Genomic DNA, 22,654 nt, shown 5'->3' with positions numbered 1-22,654 from the left:
GGCTTGCTCCTTTTGCCATCTTAGGTTAGCTGAAACCCACTTTCCCATTTTGACCCAAATTGCTAGTGACATACTTTTTCAATGAGTGGTGAAGCTATTAGAGAAGCATTCATCATGGCATGCCGAGAGATCTTGGTTCGATGTGAGGCAATCCTTTTCATAGGCTTTCTTTCTTCTTCTTTGGATGCCTTTCATACAACTTATGTAATTCATGCAAAATACTATTTGTATTCAAAAGGGCACTATTCAGTATTTTCTAATAATCGAAACTAAATGAAATATTTTGCAGCAATTGACTGGTGCAGTTTGGTTACTGTTCTCTGCCTGCTAAACAAAGTACACAAATTATCATAAGTGAAACAACAAAAGCTTTTGAAACAGTGCAAAAACAAGATAGGTAATGCAAGCTTTGTTTTCAATTTTGCAGCGGAACTTTAGATGATGTTCTGTGGTTTTGCTTGTAGTCTCTCAGTGTTTTTGGCAGTGTATTCATGTCGCAGTTTTATCTTTTATGCTACGACCAGTGTTTTCCTTGCAATGGCCTCCTTTAGATGTGCCTATGGCACACAAGACCTTCAGCAGCATTTTCTTTATTTCCCTACAACTCATTTTTTTTCGTCAACCATTTAATATTTTTGGAAAGCTAGTCATACAGCAGCCATTTGTTCTTGGAAAGCCTGTTTGCAACCAGACTAAAGATGTTGAGAGGCTATTGTGCACTTTTTTATTTTACAACTAGTGATCTTGTGTTTAAAGCTGATCCCTTGTACCAGTAGTTTGCACTAGTCGGTACAGGCATAGTATTCTGGCTATAAATATATGCATCTGAATTAGACTATTCAGTACTTGCTATTCGTATTTGATTCATGTTAAAAAAAGTTGATATTCGCCCACATCAAATTATAATGTATGAACATAGACTCACAGAAGCGCACAAAGAAAAAAAAGAAAATTAGCTGCCTCATGTTTGCAAATTGGTGGCACAGGTATCTCTGTGCCACCAATTTGTCGCATCTCATTTGTTTGTGATACGAGCAAGATATTTCAAGGGAAGATAGCTGGCTTAGCTCTGCATAGTTATGTAATGCACTTTCAAAAGTGTTTACAACTCTGAAGACCTGCTTGTGCTGATAAAGAGAAAAAATAAAATGCTGCAATTTTCATTAGAAAAATGCATGATTACCTGAGTGAGCTTGAGACGAAGCTATTTTATGCTAAAGAATACAAAAATGTAGAGTTGTTTGAATAATAAAATTTTCTAATTGACTAGATCATGAATATTAAAACATTGGGACTTTGTATATTGAATCTAATGCTGAATATTCTTCTGCTTTTGAAAGAATTGAAGATAAAAGGAGATAAAGAGTGACAAAGAAAGAAATTCAGACATTCATTTAGGAAGCTTAATTTCTAAATGAGCAAAAGCCAAAAGGTTACAAGAGTTAATGGTTGGTCAGCTTAAAAAGACCACTTGAAGCTGTTGGGGAAAATTATGCATGTGATCTTTTTTTTTTTTTTTTTGGCAAGTAGGAAGGATTCAATATATAGCAGTGTCTCCCGTATAGAGGACCATAGTTGACTGTAAAAAATTTTGTGTTGAATTCTCAAGCCAAATACTTTGATTTGGAAATCATTCAAGAGAGTTATGTAGTTTAAGAGAAAAAAGCATTGCTTTGAACGATGCTGTCAAGTACTTTATAGCCCTGAGTGCTGCCACTAGCAAGTCTCTGAAGCTCGTGTGATGCAGGAGACAAGACTTTCATTTATTGTCTGCAACACTTTAGGTTGACCTTGTTGTATATTGGTTTAAGCTTTGCCATTCGTTTGCGTTTTGCCAGCATGCCGATGCAGCTGTAGTTCTTGTGCCAAACAATGGCTTTACGACTCTTGCTAATTGTTGCAGCAACTGCACAGCCTTAAAAATTGACTTGTCACATCAATTTTGCTTATAATTTCGCTCATATTATCACTGCATGGTCAAAATGACTCAGGGGGTTGAACTGCAAAATTCCAGCTGTGCCAATTTTTGTCATGCTGTCCACTTTCATCGCACTATAATCACCTTTAAATGCAGAATTAGTGCAAATTAACTTCAGCTTGATGTGATGATTTAAGAAAGAAATTTCATAATATAATCACATGTTGTAGCCCAAAGAATAAAAATGTCGAGCTACATCGCAAAAAAATAACTAAAATCACATGATTCATCTCTCTCATCCTTTTAGGTCTTACCAGTTTTCAATACCTAATTTGACTTGCTTTATGAAGTCAGTTGCTTTATGATTGTGCTTAGGGTCTACATGAACTTAAGGAACAAGCTTGTGCCAAAAGTTGGTTTGAAGTTGGTACCCTTAGCTTCTGAGTCAAAGCATTTATTCGATTACGGACAATGCCCAAGGCTCTATTGAAATATTTGTTCATGGCAATCAATCTGTGCATCACAACTTGCTATGCACTAGTGTCACACTTCACTAAATTTTGGCTACCAAGTAAAAGTGCTAAACAAGTCGTAGAGGTAGTGACATTTATGTAAACTCAATTTTGAAATATAATGTGGAGTTTATGCTTAATTTTATGTATCCAATATTAGTAGAACAGGTGTTTACTGATGGCATTCTTTCTTGCCAAGGTTCCACTAAATATCGGCTTAAAAAAGTTCACAGATAGAAATAAAAAACAAGAACTTCTAGAACTAATTATTTAACCCTATCAGTGTCGGGTTTTTTTGAATGATACTACCTTCTGTGTTGGCTCTTCAAGCGAAGCTTGTATTGGCGAACAAGTTTCGGTGGCGTTGTGGTGATGCAAAAAAAGAAAAGAAATACAATTGCTCCCAGAGCAGAGCAGCTGTGGGAAAGGGCGGTTTGATGAATTGACAGCTGCGCCGGCGCCGGAGCGCGAGCCATTAGCAAGGATTCCAGCTGCATAGGCATGTGCTCATGCTTCGCGTGCAACCAATCGGAGCCGTTTCCGTTCAGTTCATTCTTGGAAAACTGCTGGGATGGTCATGCCTTGTGTGTTCCCCCAAGGAACTGGCAGCCCTTGACGAGTGGCGGCGAGAACTTGCCTGTGAAAGGGCGCGACGATCCAGCCATTAGAGCTGGCTGAGCCCAGGCAATCCGGCACCATTACCTGTGGTCTACCTAACCATGACGCAGGTCAGGTGCATGCAGGACAAGCTTTGCTTACCCCCATTTTCCAGGAGGTGAAGGGTCGGCCTTTTTTTTTTCTCGGATATTTTAAAACGAACACAACAGTTTAATTTTGGCTATGTGGAAGGGAAAAATGACACGGATATTGCAAATGCTCTCTTAGTGTAGTCCTCACTAGAGAGTAGAGAATGCACAGGTACGTCTGTGACATGGTGGGACAGAAATGCGGAAACGTACCAGTATGTCAGTGACACTGAAAGGGTTAATTAATGCCTTTTACTCCATATACTGGAGTAGGTTTAAATTTGATGCGGCATCTGTTCACATAGAAGGCAAAGTGCTTATTGAATACCTTTAGAAAAATGCACTGTGCTGTACAATATGTTTACAATATTTTACAATATTTGAAATGCAATTTATGCTCTAAAACTAAGGTGAGCAAATTCCAATTAAGGGGACATGCCCCGCTTTTACTGCTGTGGTCCCATGGCTTAGGTGTGGGGTGGTGTTTCATCCTGCTTTGGCACGTCTGGACTCCGAGTTGTCATAAAATGCTTGCCCTGTGGTGTCGAATCAGCTCTTCACTTTCTCAGGTATGGTGGTGCCACCTTCAATAACGCTTGAGAGGCATGCGGCAAAGTGAAACACTGCCAAAGGTCGGGAAGCAATGCCCGAGATTTTAAACTATTTGTAAAGCGAACCATCCACTCTCCTCGTATGATTGGTGTGAATGCTACTTCTGCTGATAAAAGTGCGACATGAGGGCAAGTGAACGGTTTGCTTTCTGAGCCATTATAAGATCGCACCCTTCTTAGAACATACGGCTACTTATGGCTCGTATGTGTTCTTGATCCATCTACAATGGACTTCTCAATGGATTGGCTAACGAGCTTAAGCCAAGCCAAAGCACACTGAGCACTACACGTCTTCATGCCATCTTGCTGTGGTGTTCGAAGCACGAGAAATAATGTCTAAACACTTGTGCATGGTTACTGAATAGCTTGGAAAACATTCTCCCTTCACATATACAAAACTTGCCTTAATCTATAAGCAAGAGGCCACGCTGGAATTTGTGCACCTTTCTGGCGTTTAAGCACAGCCGTGCTCCCCCCCCCCCCCTTCAGCGTCGGAGGAATCTGGTCAGATTACCTGAAACCAATATTCAAAACTAATTAGCAAACTAATTGCACTTCAAAAAAAAAAAAGAATGTTCAGTATTTCTCAGGATGACTACTAAAAATATGCCTTGGTGTTATTTGCCTATGATTGCCTAACACCTGGCAAAGTGCTTCAAAACAGCCACAATTTTGGGGGGAAAGAGAGAGAGAGAGAAAAGGGCACTGCAGATTTGTTGTCACTCTTTCTTGCTGAATTTTGCTAAAACAATTTTTGAAATCTGCTAGAACCCAATACATACTGTGAGTTAATTGAAACTGCTGGGAAATATTTAATTGAAAATCCACTAAAGCATATATTTTGCCACCAGAGCATCCCCAAATGCAGTAGCTCTATAGGAAAATCTAAAAGGGCAATATTGAGTGCAGTTTGTCTATGTGCCAACATTCGAGTACTTATTAAATATCTTTAAAAATGCACAATGTATTACGGTTTACCTAAAGCATGCTGAAAGAGTTGTCTCTAGGCACAGAGGCTCCTCATTGTGTTGCTAGAATATTAAAAATCTTTATTTAAGAGAGCTCCCTGTGTGCCGCCGTAATCCTCTCTGGTCTAGGGTTGCCAACCGACCCTAATTTAGTGGGACAGCCCCGACCTGACCCAGTCGGGATGGTGCAATGTTACAACTTTCTTTTTCTTTCCCTACTGGCTAACCATAAATACACCAGATTTCCTTTTTATAATGCCTGACAGCTCTGCTTGCCCATTTTTTCGTGTACTGCTGCATTCTCTTAAACATAAAGGCGGTTTAGTTTAGGTCATTGTTCTAGTTTTGTTGTAGGAACTAACGGTTCATAGTACTTCTATCTGTATTGGTAGCTGTGTTTGTGAGCCAATTAAAGTGCACTTTTTGTGTTGTGAATTATCACACGGTAGGACTACAAAAATTTGTACGTACAGACTGGCAGCTCCTGGCCTTGACAGAGTTGATTGCCGCCTCCCCCCCCCCCTCACTCTCCCATCCCAACTTTGTGCACTAAAGAATTGGCAAGCTTACTATAGTCTGTTCTGAAGCGCCCCTGAGCCTCTGCTCAAAAGCCCTATAAACTGTGGCAGTGTGTACTCTTCACACCAACACACATTCCTCTAGGGAGGATGCAGGATGTGTTCTTGTGCCATATTGGAAATGTCCATACCATGATGCCCATATTAAAGCAAAGCTTTCTTTGTTCACTCCCCATCTGGCTTGCTCTCCCTCCTCCCACCTGGCAGCACCACCAGTCTGGGACAGTCACTGTCAACTTAGATAACCAGGTGGTTAACAAGTGGCAAGAGCCAGTGTGATTTGATTGACGATTTGAGGCACTGTAACATTGATTTACGTAATGGTTGTTGCCTAATGAAAGACTCCCACAGCCTTTTCTCTTACTGGTACAATACTTGTTGCTCTACTGAAGTACTCGTACAGGATATAAACCGGAAAGCTAGGTCATGCTACATAATAAGAGAAGCAACTTTATATGACATCACAGATGTTATACGATGTGCCTGTAGTGTATTAAATGTTTGCATTGATGGAATTAAGCATCTCTTCTTGTGTGAATGATGCAGAATAATCTGAAATAGTGGACAGTATGATTAACACAGTCATGTTGCTTTACAACTGTGCCAGTTCCTTTCCTAATTGACTGTTGCCGACATTACTGAAATGAAGGCCGAGTGTAAAAACTCTTGATTAGGCTGCACAGTTTGGATCAGAATGCTGTGTTTTATATTTATTTAGAAGAATGAAATAATGCATAAATGTCAGAAAAGGTAATGGCTGGAGATCTCTGGCCTTTATTTACGCACCATGCTCACTGTGATGTGAATGTTTCTCTGAATAAATCATTTGCAGAGGCATTTATGTAAATTTGTGTTGGTGCGTAGAGGCCAACAGAAATGAAATTTTGAACCACATAAAAAGCCTTGTTCTTGTCAGTGTAATTAAGAGCAGCCTCCATCAAAGTTTCGTTTAAAATACAAGTAGATATGTTGCAAAAAAACTTGCGAAAATCACTGTTTTGATGCAGAAACTTGCAAGAAATGCCACCATTGCTAGCTGGAAATGACAGAATTTAGAATGTTCAGAACCAGCGCCAGAACATCCAGGTGCGGTAGAGAGATCAGCACTATGCGCTGCTCTGGTATCTGTATCATGTCCTTTTACCACCTGATGCCCATGTTGTCTGCCAAGGCACTATTCAAAGGCTGTTAATTTTGTAAAATTTGGCAATTACCAGTTCATTGACTTTGTCAAGGTTACTTTGATTGTGTATAATACGCGTTTCACAGTTGGCCTTTATAAGGGTTGAGTTCTGGCCTTGTTGGTACGACATATTTTCTAGCTCTTAGTGCAGAAACGAGAGATGTCTCGACTTCTGTCCATTTTGTCTCAAATTTCTGCATTAAGAACTAGAAAATGTGGCCTTTATGTTGAGGTAGAGTGAACAGTGTTTTGTATGCTGCACTCTTGCTGCCATCTGACCAGAGTCCTGGCTTTTTTTTTATTGCAGATCGGTGGCTTTTCTGGCCACAGCGAGTACCAGCTGCCACCCACAGCTAAGAGTGGGACAGCGGGTGGCCCGAATCAGATGTACGAATCTGGTCCTTCATTTGGGACCTTTCCAGCCCAGCACCCTCAAGTGGTGGGTGCTTTCAATGGCCATGTGCAGCAGCAACAGCAGCAGCAACAGCAGCAGCAGCAACAGCAGCAGCAACAGCAGCAGCATGATGGGCGCTTGCCTATGGGCACTGAGGAGGCAGACTTCCCAACGCGTCACCAGATGATGAATAATCGCCTCAAGACTCTGATTCAGACTAGGCAGAGCCAGAAGGAGCAAGGCCCTTTTCAGGGTCTGGAAAGCACACTGGGCCCAGCTGGCAACTTTGTGCATCCGCAGCCAGCGCAGCCAGTGCCTGATGAGGCCATGGGTCACCAGCAGTTCACCCGTCAGGCACCTCCAAATGAGGTAGGCCCCTCGCGGAGCTTCCCTCCCTTGGCAAGGAGCAACAGCGGCAGCAGCAACAGTGGCAGCCATTCTAATGGCAATCCTCGGCCACCTTCATCGAGTGAGCTCCCAGCTGAGGCCTGGCACGAGGCGAACCCCTCTATGGGGCAGGCACGTGGCCGGCCAGAGCTGCCTGAGTTTGCCAAGAATGGGTCGTCGTCCCAAGGGAGCAACAACTCCGAAGCTGAGTTCTCCCAGCCTGAGGATCAGAGTCGCGAGAGTGAGTTTGCTGACAGCAGTGCTGAAACAAACAACACATCCCGAGCCCCAAGTGGGCCTGCTGCTCCCACTAATGGCATGATGTCATATGGCAACTTCTATGGTGCACCACAGGAGCCATCAGAAGCCAAAGTGGAAGCATGTGACACCAAGAAAACTACACCCGCTACAAGTGCACCAAATGCATCAGAGGCAGACATTCGTGGTGGTGCTCAGTACCACTATACTTCAGCAGCCTCCATTGGCACGACGACGACGGCCAGCACAGCTGCCAGCCACATTAAGCAGCCCTGCAATGGACCAGCCCCACCATCATCACCATTTGCAGAGCGACAGTCACCGCGGGCAGCATTTCAGGGGGCTCCGCCATATGTGCCCCACTTAGTGCCGCCCGTGCAGCGTGGAAATGAGAGTGACTCCAGCCACCAGCAACAGCCGCGCAGTGAGAGTGAGCCTACTACTACGGATGCAGTGCAGCAGCCTTTTTTATTGAATACGACCACATCTATGAGTACATATACAAGTATTATCAGTACATATAACAGCTTCGCCACTTCGTGCGCTCCTTCCTACCTAGCGGAGCAGCCGCCCCACCACCACCACCAGCAGCTGACTGCGGCGGGGGGGTCCAAGTTTGGTGGTGATGGTGCCCAAGATGGGGCGGCTCGGGCGGGAGGGGCGCCCGACGTAGATGCTGGTCGTATTGCTGCTGTGGGCGAATTCCGAGGACTGGAGTTGGGCCTGGCGCCTCTTGGGGGGCCGCCACCCCCTCACTTTGGAGGATTTGCTGAGGGGCCTCTAGGCTATGCGGGCCCCCCTTTCCCTCTGCCCCCCATGGGCCCACCTGGGGCATCTTTCGCCTCCCTTAATCTGCCAGGTGCCGATCCCTGGTGGGAGCGACTTGAGCGACTGCGGAGCAATGCCAAGGCAGAGCCCCCCGCCTGCGACTGCCTGTCGCCTGAAGATGCTCGTGAGTACCCTCGAAGCCCCCAATCCACCCTCCCAGCAGCACTTTGAGGGCTCCCGAGTGTGCAAGGGGCCGTTTGGCTTGCCATGGACTGTCATGGTTGTTGACAGTGTGTCAGTGCTTGTGGTGTTACTGGCAGTCGGCTGAGATCTCATACAGACACTGAGGCACTGAAGTGAACAAAGCAGATCAGCAAACTATTCCGAAAAGACTTGCAGTTAGCTCTCCTCTCGTAGAACATTGAACTGCTTATACTTACTGGCAGTTCCAGGCAACTCTGCTTTCAGTGCCTATATTAAGCTTACCGAGTTGCTAGCGCCAAATTATGCAAAACCACTTTGAGTCTTTCACTTGTTGCACTACATCTCAATTTTGTTGCAACAAATTTGGACACTGTGGCTAACATTGGCGAGCCAAACTGCTTCCCTGGCAAGAGTGTATGCTGCTTTCTACTTTGGTGCCACTGGCAATGTCTATGCAAGTACATGAACTTCTGTGTCTTAGCTAAACTGTTCGTGGTCCTAATTATGAGCTAAATGCTGTGGTGTTGTTATTGGGTGTGACAGCAAAGGCAGCCTTGCCTGGGTGCTGCCGGTAGCACCATAGTGGTGATCTATGCATCATGCTCTCTTGTTTACAAGTTCTATGTCCTTCTCCTCAGCTGCACTGTTCTTACCTTTAAGCCAGTTCAGTCTTACTGCACTTGCAACTGTGCATTTTCAGTCTGACCCGTGGTAGAGTTCGGACTCTCACATAGTTTTTATTAATAGAGTACTGCTGACTGGTATTAGTGTCTTTTATTAATGGCAAATATTCCTGAAATATTGTGCAAATGAATTATTCATCTCTGTAAACTATTCTTTTTTATCTTGTTGTTTATGGGCTATAATTTTGTAATCTTGTTTGGTTTTTAGAGCATTGATAGTCGGTGGCATGCAAAACTTCTGCACAATTGAATTTTTTCCCCTGTAGGACATGAATCACTTTCCCATCATCAAAAGAATTGACTATTATTTGTAAGTTTAATGTTTTAATGGTTATTGAAAATTATTAAACTAGATCTCGTATCTTCTGGATGTTGAATGAGACTGTGTTGTCAAGAAGCTAAGAATAACTCTTATCTTTAGGGGTGTGTGAATATTTGAAACTTAAACAACGAATCGAATAGTGTCCTATTTGATTTGGTCTTCGAATCAAATAGTCACTGTTCGTAAATGTAAATATTTCTCGAATACTTTTCGAATGTTTCACGTCAGCTGTGCCCAATGAAACATAAAACTGGGGCAAAAGTATCGTAAATTTTCTTCCCTGCTGCCATAGTATAGACATAAAACATGAGGACTTCCGTAGTGGAGCAGGCTACACTACTTAGTAGCCATACTTTACAGGTTGTACAGCAATCATTTGCACTCTATGAAGAGTCCTGTGCATTCGAAAAAAATGCTTGTTCCTAATGCTCCACTTGTGTTTTTAATAAACAATGCTTCATAACATACTCTGTAATAACTGAAACTTGCTAATTTTAAAGGGACACTGAAGAGAAAAATGATTTCTTCTGCATCAGTAAATTACCTTTCCACAACACCAAAAACACCACTCTTACCCCGTAAGAAAAAGCGCAAGAACAAAAGACGGGTGGCGACGCCGGTCCTTGAAGTTCCCGCACCTGGTCGCTGACGTCGTGGATTTTGATGGCATCTTCTAGGGCCTACTTAATTATATAGCGGTACAAATTGACTGCATTGTGTTCTAAAGGAGCCAAATATTAAACATGGCAAGTTTTGGGAACCTTTACTCGGCCAACGTGGCCCAAATGCGAAAACATACTTTGGAATCCCTGACATCACACTGACGTACCAGCATTGGGGTTTAGGCGCGAAATTTAAATACTGATACTTCAACCTTCGTTTTCTCATCTAATAATCAATCTATTATTTCTAAATGACTGCCTGCAGGGTTCTCAAACAATGCTTTATTAGTCTAAACTGATTTATTGTTTTGCTTTAGTGTCCCTTTAAGTATGCTATGAGGTGACTATCATTTTATAATAATTGCGATTAAGGCTGTTCATTATTCGAAAACTATTCAGTATTCGATTCGATTAGCTTCTGGTGCTATTCGATTCGTATTCGTTTCGGTCTCAAAAATCACTATTCGCACACCCCTAGTTATCTTTGTCCATACACCTGTCAAAAGGTCCTTCTTATTTGCTTGAAAGGCAACAAAAATGGACATAAAATGCATTTCTAAGGATCCAGTGACGTGAGAATCATCGGATGACTTGCAAAGTAGACAGTGCCACAAGCCAGCAGCATTTAATACTCCGCTGTGTTTTCACTTGAGTTGTTGCTTAGGTTCACGTGGCTTAATTGCTTAGAACCATTGTTTACTGCCTGCGAGTTATGGCCCGAGTACTCTGTTGTGAAGATGGAATTTCATTGTATCACTTTGTAATTTGCAAGACTTTTTACCGAATTATTGTGGTGTTCACCTTGCAAGTCTTCCCATTTGCAACTCTTAAGAAAATTCAGACCAAAATGGTGTTTGGGGCCAAGCTACAAAACAACGAGCAGTCCTCTCTTACATTGTTTTGGTGATGTTTGTCAACAAAAGCTTTACCTGGGAGCATACAGCTGGCTTGGGCTCCACAAAGGAGCACACATTACTTTGTTTGCACATTGAGGTGGTTCAGTGAATGTCGGATGAAGTTTGCCTCTGACAACATGAGTGACAGAAGCTGGAGGCTGCCTAAGCTGATGTCTTAGTGTTTGTTTGAAAGTGCTGTTGCCTGGAGCAGGACGGCTGAATGTATGAACTACTGTGAATAGGTGAATTGCCTTACTGTTCTGGAGCACTGTCTCAAGCTTTTCATTTTGCCACCAAGTTTCTGAGCCTTTGGCAAAAAGGATTGTATGAAATAGGATCACATGAGAACTTGTCACTGGTCGTGTCTTTATGGTTGTCCTCAGTTTATCTCTTCCATGCACTCTGCAAGCACTGGCCTCTTCAAGACTAGAAGGAGTAAATGTTCCCTATAGGCCAGACTAGAAGTTGCCACTGCGGCAGATTTATTTATGGCATGGCTGTACAGCAAAGAGAATACAAGTGTCACAGCAGCAGTGAACCTTATACAGAGACTTATGCATACAGGGCCACCCCACAGGGATGCCCGGGTAACATTCCCTCCCTTGTACACAGATTGTGTCACTCCACTGGCCACCCATTACACTGTGGGGCTAGCTGCCGATTGCCACTGAAGGATTATGATGCAAACTTGTGCCAAATGAAGGGTGCAGCTGAGCAACTACTGCTTTATTTTTGTGGAGTTTTAGCTAATCTATTATAGCAGGTGGCTCTTGTCAAGAAGCTGCCCTTCTGTAAGTCCATCTTGTCCCATCATGTTTATGGTTATCTATGCACATGCACAGAAAGTATGAAAGACTGTCCAGAAGGCCTAACAGGAAGGTAGATAGGTCTTTATGGGCTTAAGCCTAGCAGCTTATGCTATTTTCAGCGCAGTGTTTTGTGCGCAGGATTTGTCGGGCATTAACTTATTGTGCATTGCTCCTAGCATCTTTTTCTCTGAGGGTTTGGGCTGGAAACCTAGTTGCTAGCTGATGCGAGTGTAGGGAAACTTATGTTCATCTTGGGTGCTTGAGGCAGCACACGGAAACTGCCTTTACATTTTTGTAGTAAATGCTGTCTTCGGCCCCACATAATTAGTAAGGCAGTGAAACCAAAGAACATATCATCTGACGCTCAAATGTTGGGAGGGCCTTCGTAAACATGTGGTGGCCAGAAATCTGTCTGCTCGCCTCATTTTTAAAAATGCTTTCTGTGCTTTTCGTTGTACATTTGTGTCATTCATTTTTTGTAGTCTGTCATTGTAGTCTTTCATGCATTGTTTATGCGCATCTTTGTTTTTGTTCTACCTCAGCCTTACTTTCCACCCTTGCTCTTTTGTCCTGATGAGTGATGTCTGTGTTTATACTACATTGTGCTTTTCCTTTTGGTTTAGCCTTCATTCTTGTAATGTGATTGTTTAAATCTGTGCCGATTGTGTTTTTCTGCACTCAGGGAAGGATCAGCTTGAGATTATTGCATGCACCTGGAGCAAAAAGTGCTGCTAGAAATTTTGACGAGTGTATTTCTTGTTTTGTGCTGGCTTCTTGATTGCACATTTGAAAATGCTATGAAGTATGTGGATTGCTTTTGTGCCCCTTACTTAATTGTACAATCTCCCTAGTTATATTTTTTTTGTGTGCAACCTTTCAAGATGCCTAGTTGTTTAAGACGTGTTTGCTTGATCATCGAGTGAACAGATGAGATGTACAACATTTATCAATACTCTTCGCTACTATAACACAACTTTTTTTACACTGTGCCATAGATTTTTCTAAATATATAGAAACTCAGGTTTTGAAATGTGTGAGAAATAAATCCCTTTCATTTCAAAATCAAATGCAACAATGTCTGATTTTGCCTGTTTCCCTTGGTGACTCGCATCTGTGAGTTACCTACGAGGTCAGTGATTGACCCGTGGAAGGCTTTTGTTTTTCCCTCTCTGTTCCTCTCCATGCAGAGAATAGGAATAATTTTTCATAGCACATAGCTTTTACCAACATCTTCAGAACCATCTATGATGATAGAACATGCCCTGGCCAAAAGAAAACCGTGTGTAACTGAACGCTTTGTGTTGTATGCTGCCTGATGGGTGCCCAGTTTGTGCAGACCGATCTGCTTTCTTCCACCCTAAATGTGAAGCCAAACTAGCATTTGCATCAGATGAAAATTTTCTCATTGCACATGTGACTGTTTTTCACAGAAGTGTAGCAGCATTTGTCTGCAAGGTTATGTTTTATTGGCATCTGAAATTTGAGTCCTTTAATAAAAGTGATTAAGAGTTCTTGATGCCTTGTTCCTTTGGCATTGAGAGAGACCTATTGGTCTACAGTGCACTTAAGCAGTAATTATCCAAACACATTTCAAAATGAGTGCTCATTGAGCAACCTGAGTTGTGCAAACATGATTTTGGTTCTGTGTGGTGATGGGAATTTTTGCAGCAGCCTTAACCCAACCTCTCTTCTCATTTGCTCTCTTAATTATGGATGCCCTAGCTTTGTATCCTGGCATGCCTGTCCTTTCTCTGGCTGTCCTTCTTGTGCCTGCCTGCCTTTTCTGCACTCCAGTTAGCTGGTAGTCCCTTGTGACCTATCTTTGTTGGGTGCCCCTCCCATTCCTCTGGCTTAAGCTTTGCATGGCCTTGCTAAATACTAAGTTTCTCTGCATTTCTGTTTTTTATACCTTTTTTTTCCACCAAGGGGACAAAAGTAATCCACAACTTCAGAGTTTTACAAATGTACTTTTTTAATGTCTGGAGATTCCTCTTTCCACCTTTCATCATTCATCTCTGTTTTTATTCTCTTGTCTCAGTTGTGTAGAATTTCATTTTGAAAGAGGTTGCAAATGTTTGCATCATCACCAGGATGTGCAGTCTGCTTCTGGGAGAGCTGCAAATGTGCACATGCCTTGGGGGAACTATGTGGGGGCCACATGTTATAATTCATATGTGGTTCTGAGGAATGTGTTTACACAAAAAGTGCAAAGCTGACTGAGCAGAATGCTTTGGCCCCACTGCTGGCTTGTCACCTTCGGAGCATGTCTTCCCACCATTTTCTGCTGTGTTGGTGTTATTGCATCGACTACCTGACCGAAAGGGTCCCTCATGTCATTGGAAACTGGGGGGGGGGGGGGGGGGGGAGTGAAATGCAACGTTGAGCTAGTAAACTTTCAGCAGCATTGACACATGTCCATGTTGGGAGTGAGCTATGAAACACCAGTTTCATTTATTTCTATAATAAATACAGTGCTACACAATTTGATAGAAAACACCCAACTGACACCAGAGGTGCTAATGTGAATTTACATGCATGTAAAACATTAAAATGTTTCACAAGACTGAATATTCAGTAGGAAAACTTGTTATGACCAGTCTTAATTAAAATGTTTAAAAAAATTGCCCTGACACATACTGCAATTTTGCTTTTATGACTGGATTTTATAGAGAGGTGGACACAACTTATGCAACTAAATGCAAAGACAAATTGGGTGTTTTAGAGAATATCAGAAGCTTTAAATTAGAATGCATAGGATATTGTTTAGTATATTACATAGCAAAAGCTTGTGATTCTATGATGTCATTCCTTGCAAAATTATAATGTACAGTTGCATCAACATGTCTGCTGTTAAATATGGTTCAACTTTGCTTTTTGTGCACTCTGAAAGAGCACTACTTCGTGGTGCCTTCTTAATTTCATTAACATGTGTGGTAGCTTGTTTGTTTAGCCAGTTGTGCGGACAAACTTTTATCAACTGTGACACTCTTAAATATGGTACACTGCACAGGAATTGCTAAGTATAATTGGTTTATGTCGTGCCTGTTCCAAGGTGCATGATGTGCCTTTTTTGGAAGCAGATGGATTGCAGTTCTTGACAATGGCTATCTTGATGCACAGTCATGCTAGCTAAATCCTACCAAATGAAATGGCCCTGGAGAAAAATAGGTCCCAGATGCGTGCTTACACATTTTGTGGACTGGTTAACCTAAATGTTTATGTCCATCTCCCTGCGTAGTCCACTTGAAAAAGTCAGCAAGAAAAAAAAGATGACAGGTTTTAGACCTGCATGTGCAGTTTAAACTCTCACTGGGGGAGTAAAAGTTTATGTTATTTCAATATTCTCAGTCACATTTTGTGAAGGTATTGTATAACATAAAAGCATTTCAATGGCCCTCATCATCAGTACTGTTTTTAGATTTAAACCCTCAAAGGCTTTCAACCATACTGAGTCCACAAGGTTGAACTTCCGTACATGAAGCTTTCAAACCTGTCAAACATTCTCAGCCCAGCTAGGTTCACAATTGCATATGGACATGAAAAACTTGGCTGCCCACTATGGAGGTTAATCCACACAGCCTATTGTGTTAATCTTATCAACCCGAAGAAAATTACAGGCCTCATTGTAAGACAGCTCTGCTGTAACAATCCCTTAATACTTAAAAATTATTTTCAATTTTTTATTGGTCTCTTTGGAAGCAGCAAATAACGAGTGCAAGATCTAGTGGTAAAGGGGGTGGTCAGAGTTATGCACTTCAAAGCAGCTATTGCTTTAGCGGCCTTGTCAGTACATGCATTGTCCTACAGAGAAAAAAAAAATCTTCCTGTATTTTCCCCGACTTTCCCCCTTCATAATAAGGTGCACAAAAAAAAATGCATTTGAGAGCATATTAGTCATCAGAATGCTAAACTTTGCCCCAAACATTGTGGTCTTGTCGTTTGTAGCATAGGTGGGACATAGCCTTATTTCTTGGGTTGTGGAGAACCACTCTGTTGTCCTAGGAATTGTTCTCTGCTCTCTGAAAGCAGAATAATCAGCTCTCAGTGATAACTAATGCACAACGTTGGGGTCAGGCTGGTGAAGGTTCTTCAAATGCAGACTTTATTTCTCCACCTTGCACCAAGTCTTGTCACTGTTGAAACATTTGGACACCTATTTGGCTAAAAGCTGCTCTGTCAAGAATTTTAAATGCATTTTCTGGACATACCCAGTGCTCGCCAAGTGAGTCTGATGTGATCTGGCATGGCACGCTGCCGAGATAACAGCGGGAATGAAACCAAGAATTGTAGGCTGTTATTGTTGAGGGCGTCCCAGACTTCTGTGTTTGGTGTGGAATTTTTTGCGCTGATATTGGGATGGGAGTGGGGGAGTTGCACACTATTCTTATTGGTGCTTGTCTCTGATGCTTATGTTGTCAGTGGTTTGTTCTAATTTTTATCTCTAGGAAGAAATTCGTGACAGCCCAGAGAAACGTGGTGGGCCTAGAATATTTCACTGCCCTTGTATGTCATCATGCTAATGTCTGGGAAAACACAAGCATCAAAGTAACCCATGGCAAATGCCACCAGTGTAGTAGCAGGGTTATGGCTGTCAAGTTTAGCACCGAACTACTGGATTGTTATTTGGAGACTATTACTCTGTCCATGCAAACATGCCTTCCTCAGGTAGAGTTTAGTATTTATAGTGGCTCTTCTCATGGGAACAGGTAGAATTACTCCATACAATTTTTGATGGCTACCACTGCTTGGCAAGCTTACTTTAACATAACTACCACAGTTTTTACACCTTCACAAACTTGCTGATGTTCGCTGCTTGCATTTTGCTGTTGGAGTGTGCAGTTCTCGTGCTATAGTCCTATTTATTTGTGGATTAATACAGTTAACCTTTTTTCCCACTCGCATGAAATAGCTATGTTGATTTGTGCTGCAGTCAATTTAAAGCAGTATTGTATTGTGCATTACACTCATAAATTGTCCAATTGGTATGGATTCAGTGGGATATATATATATGTATATTTTAGTAGTCTGTAGATTAGCTTCCTATTTTAATTGCTGCTAATGCAGAGACAGGAATTACAGCCAGTCTCAATCTCGTTAGGTTTTGCTCTTTTAGACCCTTCCCCCCTCCTCTTTCACACTTCAGCAATTTTTACATGTTGCTCTCTAAAATGGCTTAAGTTGTGAAGAAATACTGTTGAAGAAATAGAAAGTAGAACACTTAGGCTGTATTAAAATTAGTGAAATTAAAAAAAAAAAAAAAAAGGGTTACATGACTATCAGGAAATGTTGTAGGAAATTTGTTTATGCCATGAGAATAGGCATTACATCAGATGTTTAACTTTGGCAGTGCTTGCTAGGTTGAGGTGCTTGCGCACTTCCAACTTAGCTTGAAGAGGTGTCACTGGTATCATCGCTTTAATGAGGTAGCGCAGGTTTGACTGGAAGATATTGCAAAAAAGTCTTCTCTGCTATTGTGTGGGAAAAGAATGATGCTAACTAGGCTTAGTGATGCTCCACTGTAAAAAAAAAATGTGCATTAGTCTAATGAAAAACAGAACTACAGATGAGAGCATAACTTGTGGAAGTGGAATTGCAGCTGTGTGGGCACTGACAGCTGCAGCCAGTAAAAAAACTCGAAATTCTTAGATATTGAATTTAGATGTTAGTGTTATATAACACTGTGTTTTTTTTATGTCTTGCATACTTTACGACTTCAGGAAACCTTTGCAAGACAGATACATTGTTTTGAAAGCAATCACAAATTTCTTTCATGTACTGTGGAACTTGCTATTGTTCATGTACTTAACGTAATCTTCCAAAGTATGTCAAGTTTTTTGTGCAGAAGCTGTTCTGCCAGGAGTAAGTTGTATGTAAAAACAGAAGGCCTTTCTAAAGAAACTCTTGATTGGTAGTGACATACTTCAGTGCCTGCAGTAGCCCTATGGGAAAATTCGGCACAAAAAAACGTGAAAAAACGTGGTGGTGTCAGAAGTTGAGGAGTTTACTGGTTCGATCTCTAGCTAAGAAATTGTGATGTGTTACTAAGGTTCGCAGTCCTTGGGCAAGCAACATGGCATGTCACTGTCAACTCTGCCAGCTTTTATGTAGCTCACCATGGTTACCAGGACAGGCTTTCTACAATGTAAGACATTACTGTTTCTCGCCTGCCCTGTACAGTGCAGGGGAAACTACGGCTGGTGTCAGCCAATAAAAAGCTAGAGCCAACTGCATTCTTTGGGGACGGGAGAAGGGCTCACCCATTGTGTGCTGCTAAGCCTCATGCCCCTTTCATTGAGCTGAAAATGTGCAGAAGGGTATTGGCGGTGGACATCAGACAAGCGCTTTTCTGCTTCTCATTTTTGGTTGACTGACATGACCTGTAGGCTTTGCTAAACTGCATGGAGTCAGTGAGACGAAGCATAGTGTGTGCATCACTTCCTCAAGTTCCAGTTTTTAAAATTTCATTAAATTTGATGCTTTTACATACTTCAACTGATGTACTATGAGAAGTGTTTGTGTACTGTGCAAAAGACACGAGATTATAGGCAGTTACCAACAACATAGTGCAGTGTGCCCTGCAATCGTTTAAGGGCCCCTCAACTCTGTTTGAAATTTTATTATATGCAGGGACTTCTGAAGTGCCACGTAGTGATTGATCACTGTTCCACAAGAATTTTATAAAGAGCTGAGTAATAACAAAGATAGAGGCAAACCAAGTGTCGTAGGAGGCAAGCTCGCCTCATTGTGACAGGAATTCTCTCGCACCACTTCGACCAGCCATCCACAGGTCACATTCCTCCTCTTTGTTCTCCCATACCTAAGCAAAAAAAGGCATAAGTTCAGTCGACATGGTGGCATGGCCCATCCCCAAGGGAGCAACTGCATGCAGTGTGGCGCCATCATCTAGTACAATATGGTGGAATGCAGGGAGCTCTACCGTGGCAGAAGGGCATGCTGTCTGGTCAGCATAGTTTGAAGTGTTGATAAAGAGCTTGTTGCAGCAGTGGCAAGCCACTGCACAGTACTGCAAGCATAGTAGGTGCATGCAGGAACCAGGCATGCATATGTTTCATGCTAGTATGCAGTCGTATGCAGTCGTATGCAGTCGAGTATGAAATTTCGGCTGTGTGGGGAAATTGGCTTGGAGGTTTTGCATAGGGACCAACTGACCGGTGTGATGCCTTCTGGTCTGTAACGTAGCATGGCGCACCAGCATCGTCGCCCTTCAGTAGGACAGATAGTGAGGAGATTGGCTGTGCCAACAAGTGCAAACAGTATTTTGTTTAAAATTTGTTGCTTTGATGGCATTTAGTGGTGTGATATTTTGCATAGGTGATCATGATTATGTGACCTACACACCGCACTTCTTTGCTTACAATGTCTAATACTGGTGAGGGGCTCTTTAATTTCTGCAGCACAATGAAGCACAAGTGTTCATTCCTCCACTCTTGTCGGGACTATATACATGCTCCTAAGAAAAAGGAAGGTTTGGGATCCTCTCCTGCTAGCTGTGTGCACAGCAGAGGTGACAAATTATGCTGACTGCTTAGCTAATGCCAAAAAATCTCTCCAAATCTTGGAGTTCAATGAACCATTCATGCTGCTTTTTGTGTTGAAGCAGTGGCAGTGCTATTAGCAGCTACTGCATTTGTTGATGTGGAATGTTTATAAAATATAGCATAATTCTAAAAGCAGATGAAAGTGCAGCATTAAACTATTTTCTTGCATTTTCTGGAAAGCTTTTTCGTATTTGAAAGTTGCAGAATTTTAAACTGGAGCTTTATAAACACTGTGAAAGATTATCTCCCGAGGAGTTTACAACAGATGACCTCTGTTTACTGTGCAAGTACTGAGGGCTGCTATATCAGATGTAGACGAAAGGCGTAGCACATCAAAATCAGGACAAAAAAAGAACAGATGACACACGTTTGGTGCTATATCAGCTTCAATTTGAACAGTGTGGCATGTTCACCTGCTATGCTAACCTCCATTTTTTTTATAAAGCTACCTGCTAGAGTGTTTATAGAGAGCAGTTGTTTCATGTAAATACTTTGAAAACATGCTTTAAGAAAACCACATTGATACATATGTTATAACTCCACCTGCGATGGATGTACAATGAATTCTCATTTCAAAATACAAGATGCCTGGGAGAAAGATATAAATCATAACAAAAATCAGAACATGCAGCTGTAGGAAAAAAAAAAAGAAACTTCTATTAAACAATTGGTGGAACCAGCGAAGCTGAAACTTGTTATTAAAACTGGGAACATAATTTATGACCAGAATAATAGAAATCTGAAGGTTTCTAACATTTTAAAAGGTCAACTTGACAACAGTTATTTGTAGGGAGAAAATAGAATAAGCTCTACTTACACAGTTGCTTCCACCATGGTGTGGATGTTACAATTTAGGAAAAAATATGATGATTTAGGTGTCTAAAATGTACAGAACTTGTTTTGTTATTGCACAGATGAAGTGGTTAAGTTGCTTACTTCTAGTGTGGTAATAGTAAAATACATATTAGCTTCACATACGGTGCACAACACCCTTGTTACAGTAGTTGCCAGGGTGGCATAAAAGCTTCTTTATTAGCAGTCTATTGATTAATGCAGAAGAGCCTGGAAACAGCTTTAGTTGTGTTTGAAAGGCCTTCAATCACCATGGGAGTGCATAAAGCAGACCCTGAAAAGAATGGGCAAATGCTTTGGCAACACCACATTTTTGTGAAGGTGCAAAAGAGATGTGAGAATTTTCAGTGCACAGGAATGTTTTTACCTGAGCTGCGAGCTGGGTAGGGAACAGCTGCCCAGGAAGTGGGACATCCCAGAGTTGTGCATGAAAGTGAAGATTATCATGGCAATGTCCTTTGCATTCACCTCCAGCTAGATCCAGCCCTCAAGGCTGGTAATTGTGCTGTAGTGGTATCGACTATGGAGCTTGAAGGCAGAGCATAACCAAAGAAGGTGCCATATCAAGGGAAGAGCATTGTTTTTAGCAGGTCAGGCAAGTCAGACTCTGGGCAGTGTTCTTGACAAAACTTTCAGGGAAACTTTCACTTGTGGGACATGGAATTTAGTACCACCTCACTAAAGCGATAGGCATTCTGCCTTTTGGCCTGGCCACTCAGTGTTTACTGGAATATACCTAAAAGTGACCAATCAAAACAAAGCTACAGGAGATGATGATTTGGGCACTGATGATGAGAACAGCTTGGACAATTACTGGTTTGTTTCCAGGGGTGTATGAATTTGCCACTAGATGAAGATGTCAGGGTAAAAGTGATGCCAATATCAGCTTTGTACATGAGGACTTGCCAGGCCTTCAGAAGAGGCAGTAGTAGATGTAGGTCTGTGGAGGTTATGTTGTTGGTGTGATTTCTAATTGTTTTGGCATTCCGTGAGCATATTCGTGGTGGGAAGGGGGATGATGGCCAGGGAGGATCTTTTTGTGCTGATGCAGATATGACAGGATAATATTATTAAAGTGTATATTCTTGACAGCTAGCACAAGTGATGAATTATCGCTGCTAAAAAATTGGAGCAAGCACATTGAGAAGCTTTAGGTTAATGCAGGTATGAGCTAGCTGTGATGCTTCTGCTGGTAAGCTTCAACATTTTTATGGTACTCAAAATTGTCTGTGCCCAGCACCTCTGGACAAGTCACCCTACTACACTCACCTTGGCTCTGGTCCAACTGTGGCCGCAATTAGGGAAATGCTTGAGCGAAGGTGAGTCAGTCCTTAAGCTTATCATATAATGGTGTATGCATATTCACTAACATCTGTTTACTTATGAGTATATTAAATGCAGGATTGAAGCTTTTTGCATTGGCTGTTTTGTTTGGACTCGTGTGCTGACTTATGCTGTCCACTTATCCACTTGTGTGCCCTGGTGTATGAACTTCGAAATGAGATTGGGTGTCAGGATCTCTTTGCCTTCCCTCTGAGACCTGCCGGTGGCTAAAAGATACAAGACACAAAGATGGAAAAACACTGTTTACCTTTATGAGGAGTTTTGTACCTGATGTCATTTTGACTGGGAAAAAGCATGCAGCTTCTCAGAAATTGTTTGCTTTTACTTGCAAGAAGCCAGCGAACAAGAACAAGCACTTTTGTATTATTTTGTATCTGATCATTAGTGTCACATGATTGTTGTAATTCAGTTAAACTTCAATTTAATGAAGTCACTGGGACCGATGATTTATTTTGTTAAATTGAGAACTTCATTAAATCAAAAGCACTTATAGTCAATAACAAAATATTTATGAGGGAGCAAGAAAGATGTAATATATGCCTGTATGGGCTTTGCCAGCAGTGGGCTGTGGATTCTTATTGCACACAGTAAGCCTGATGAGTGGATCTTCTGTTCCTTCATGGAAGCTGGCAAACCTTAAGAGGAAGCTTTAGCTCGGGCCCAACTTCGTCGCGGCCTATTCAAATACATGTAAAACACAAAAACGTTTTCGTGAGATAACCCCTAGACCGATTTTAATGAAATTTGTTGCTTTTCAGAGAGAAAGCTAAATTCTAGTGACTGTTGGAAGCGGAATTTCGATTTAGGGCCTGAGTTTTTTTTAAATAATTTTTTAAAATTCAGAAGTTTGAAAAAAAATAGAAGCACGAAGTTTACAAATTCACAACTCTGCATCAAGAACAGATATCGCGGTTCTGTGAATGGCATCCATTAGATAATTGAAAGTGGACAAATTTGATATGTCATTTTACATCTTGCATGAATTTGTTACGTTGTTTAC

General features: G+C 41.8%; 1 protein-coding gene across 4 annotated transcripts in view; it reads left to right on the top strand.

Annotated features, from left to right (window-relative positions):
- Positions 1-22,654, top strand: part of Tet (Ten-Eleven Translocation (TET) family protein) — a 214,941-nt gene that overhangs the window by 145,173 nt on the left and 47,114 nt on the right. For all 4 annotated transcript variants that reach the window (XM_075694244.1, XM_075694247.1, XM_075694245.1 and 1 more), the window contains 2 exons: positions 6,824-8,507; positions 21,548-21,629. In XM_075694244.1, the coding sequence (XP_075550359.1) occupies positions 6,824-8,507; positions 21,548-21,629 (1,766 nt within the window). The remainder of the gene's footprint in view (positions 1-6,823; positions 8,508-21,547; positions 21,630-22,654) is intronic.

This window comes from Dermacentor variabilis, chromosome 1, assembly GCF_050947875.1.
Source record: "Dermacentor variabilis isolate Ectoservices chromosome 1, ASM5094787v1, whole genome shotgun sequence".
Lineage (NCBI taxonomy): Eukaryota > Metazoa > Arthropoda > Arachnida > Ixodida > Ixodidae > Dermacentor > Dermacentor variabilis.
This window is presented reverse-complemented; position numbering and strand designations above follow the sequence as displayed.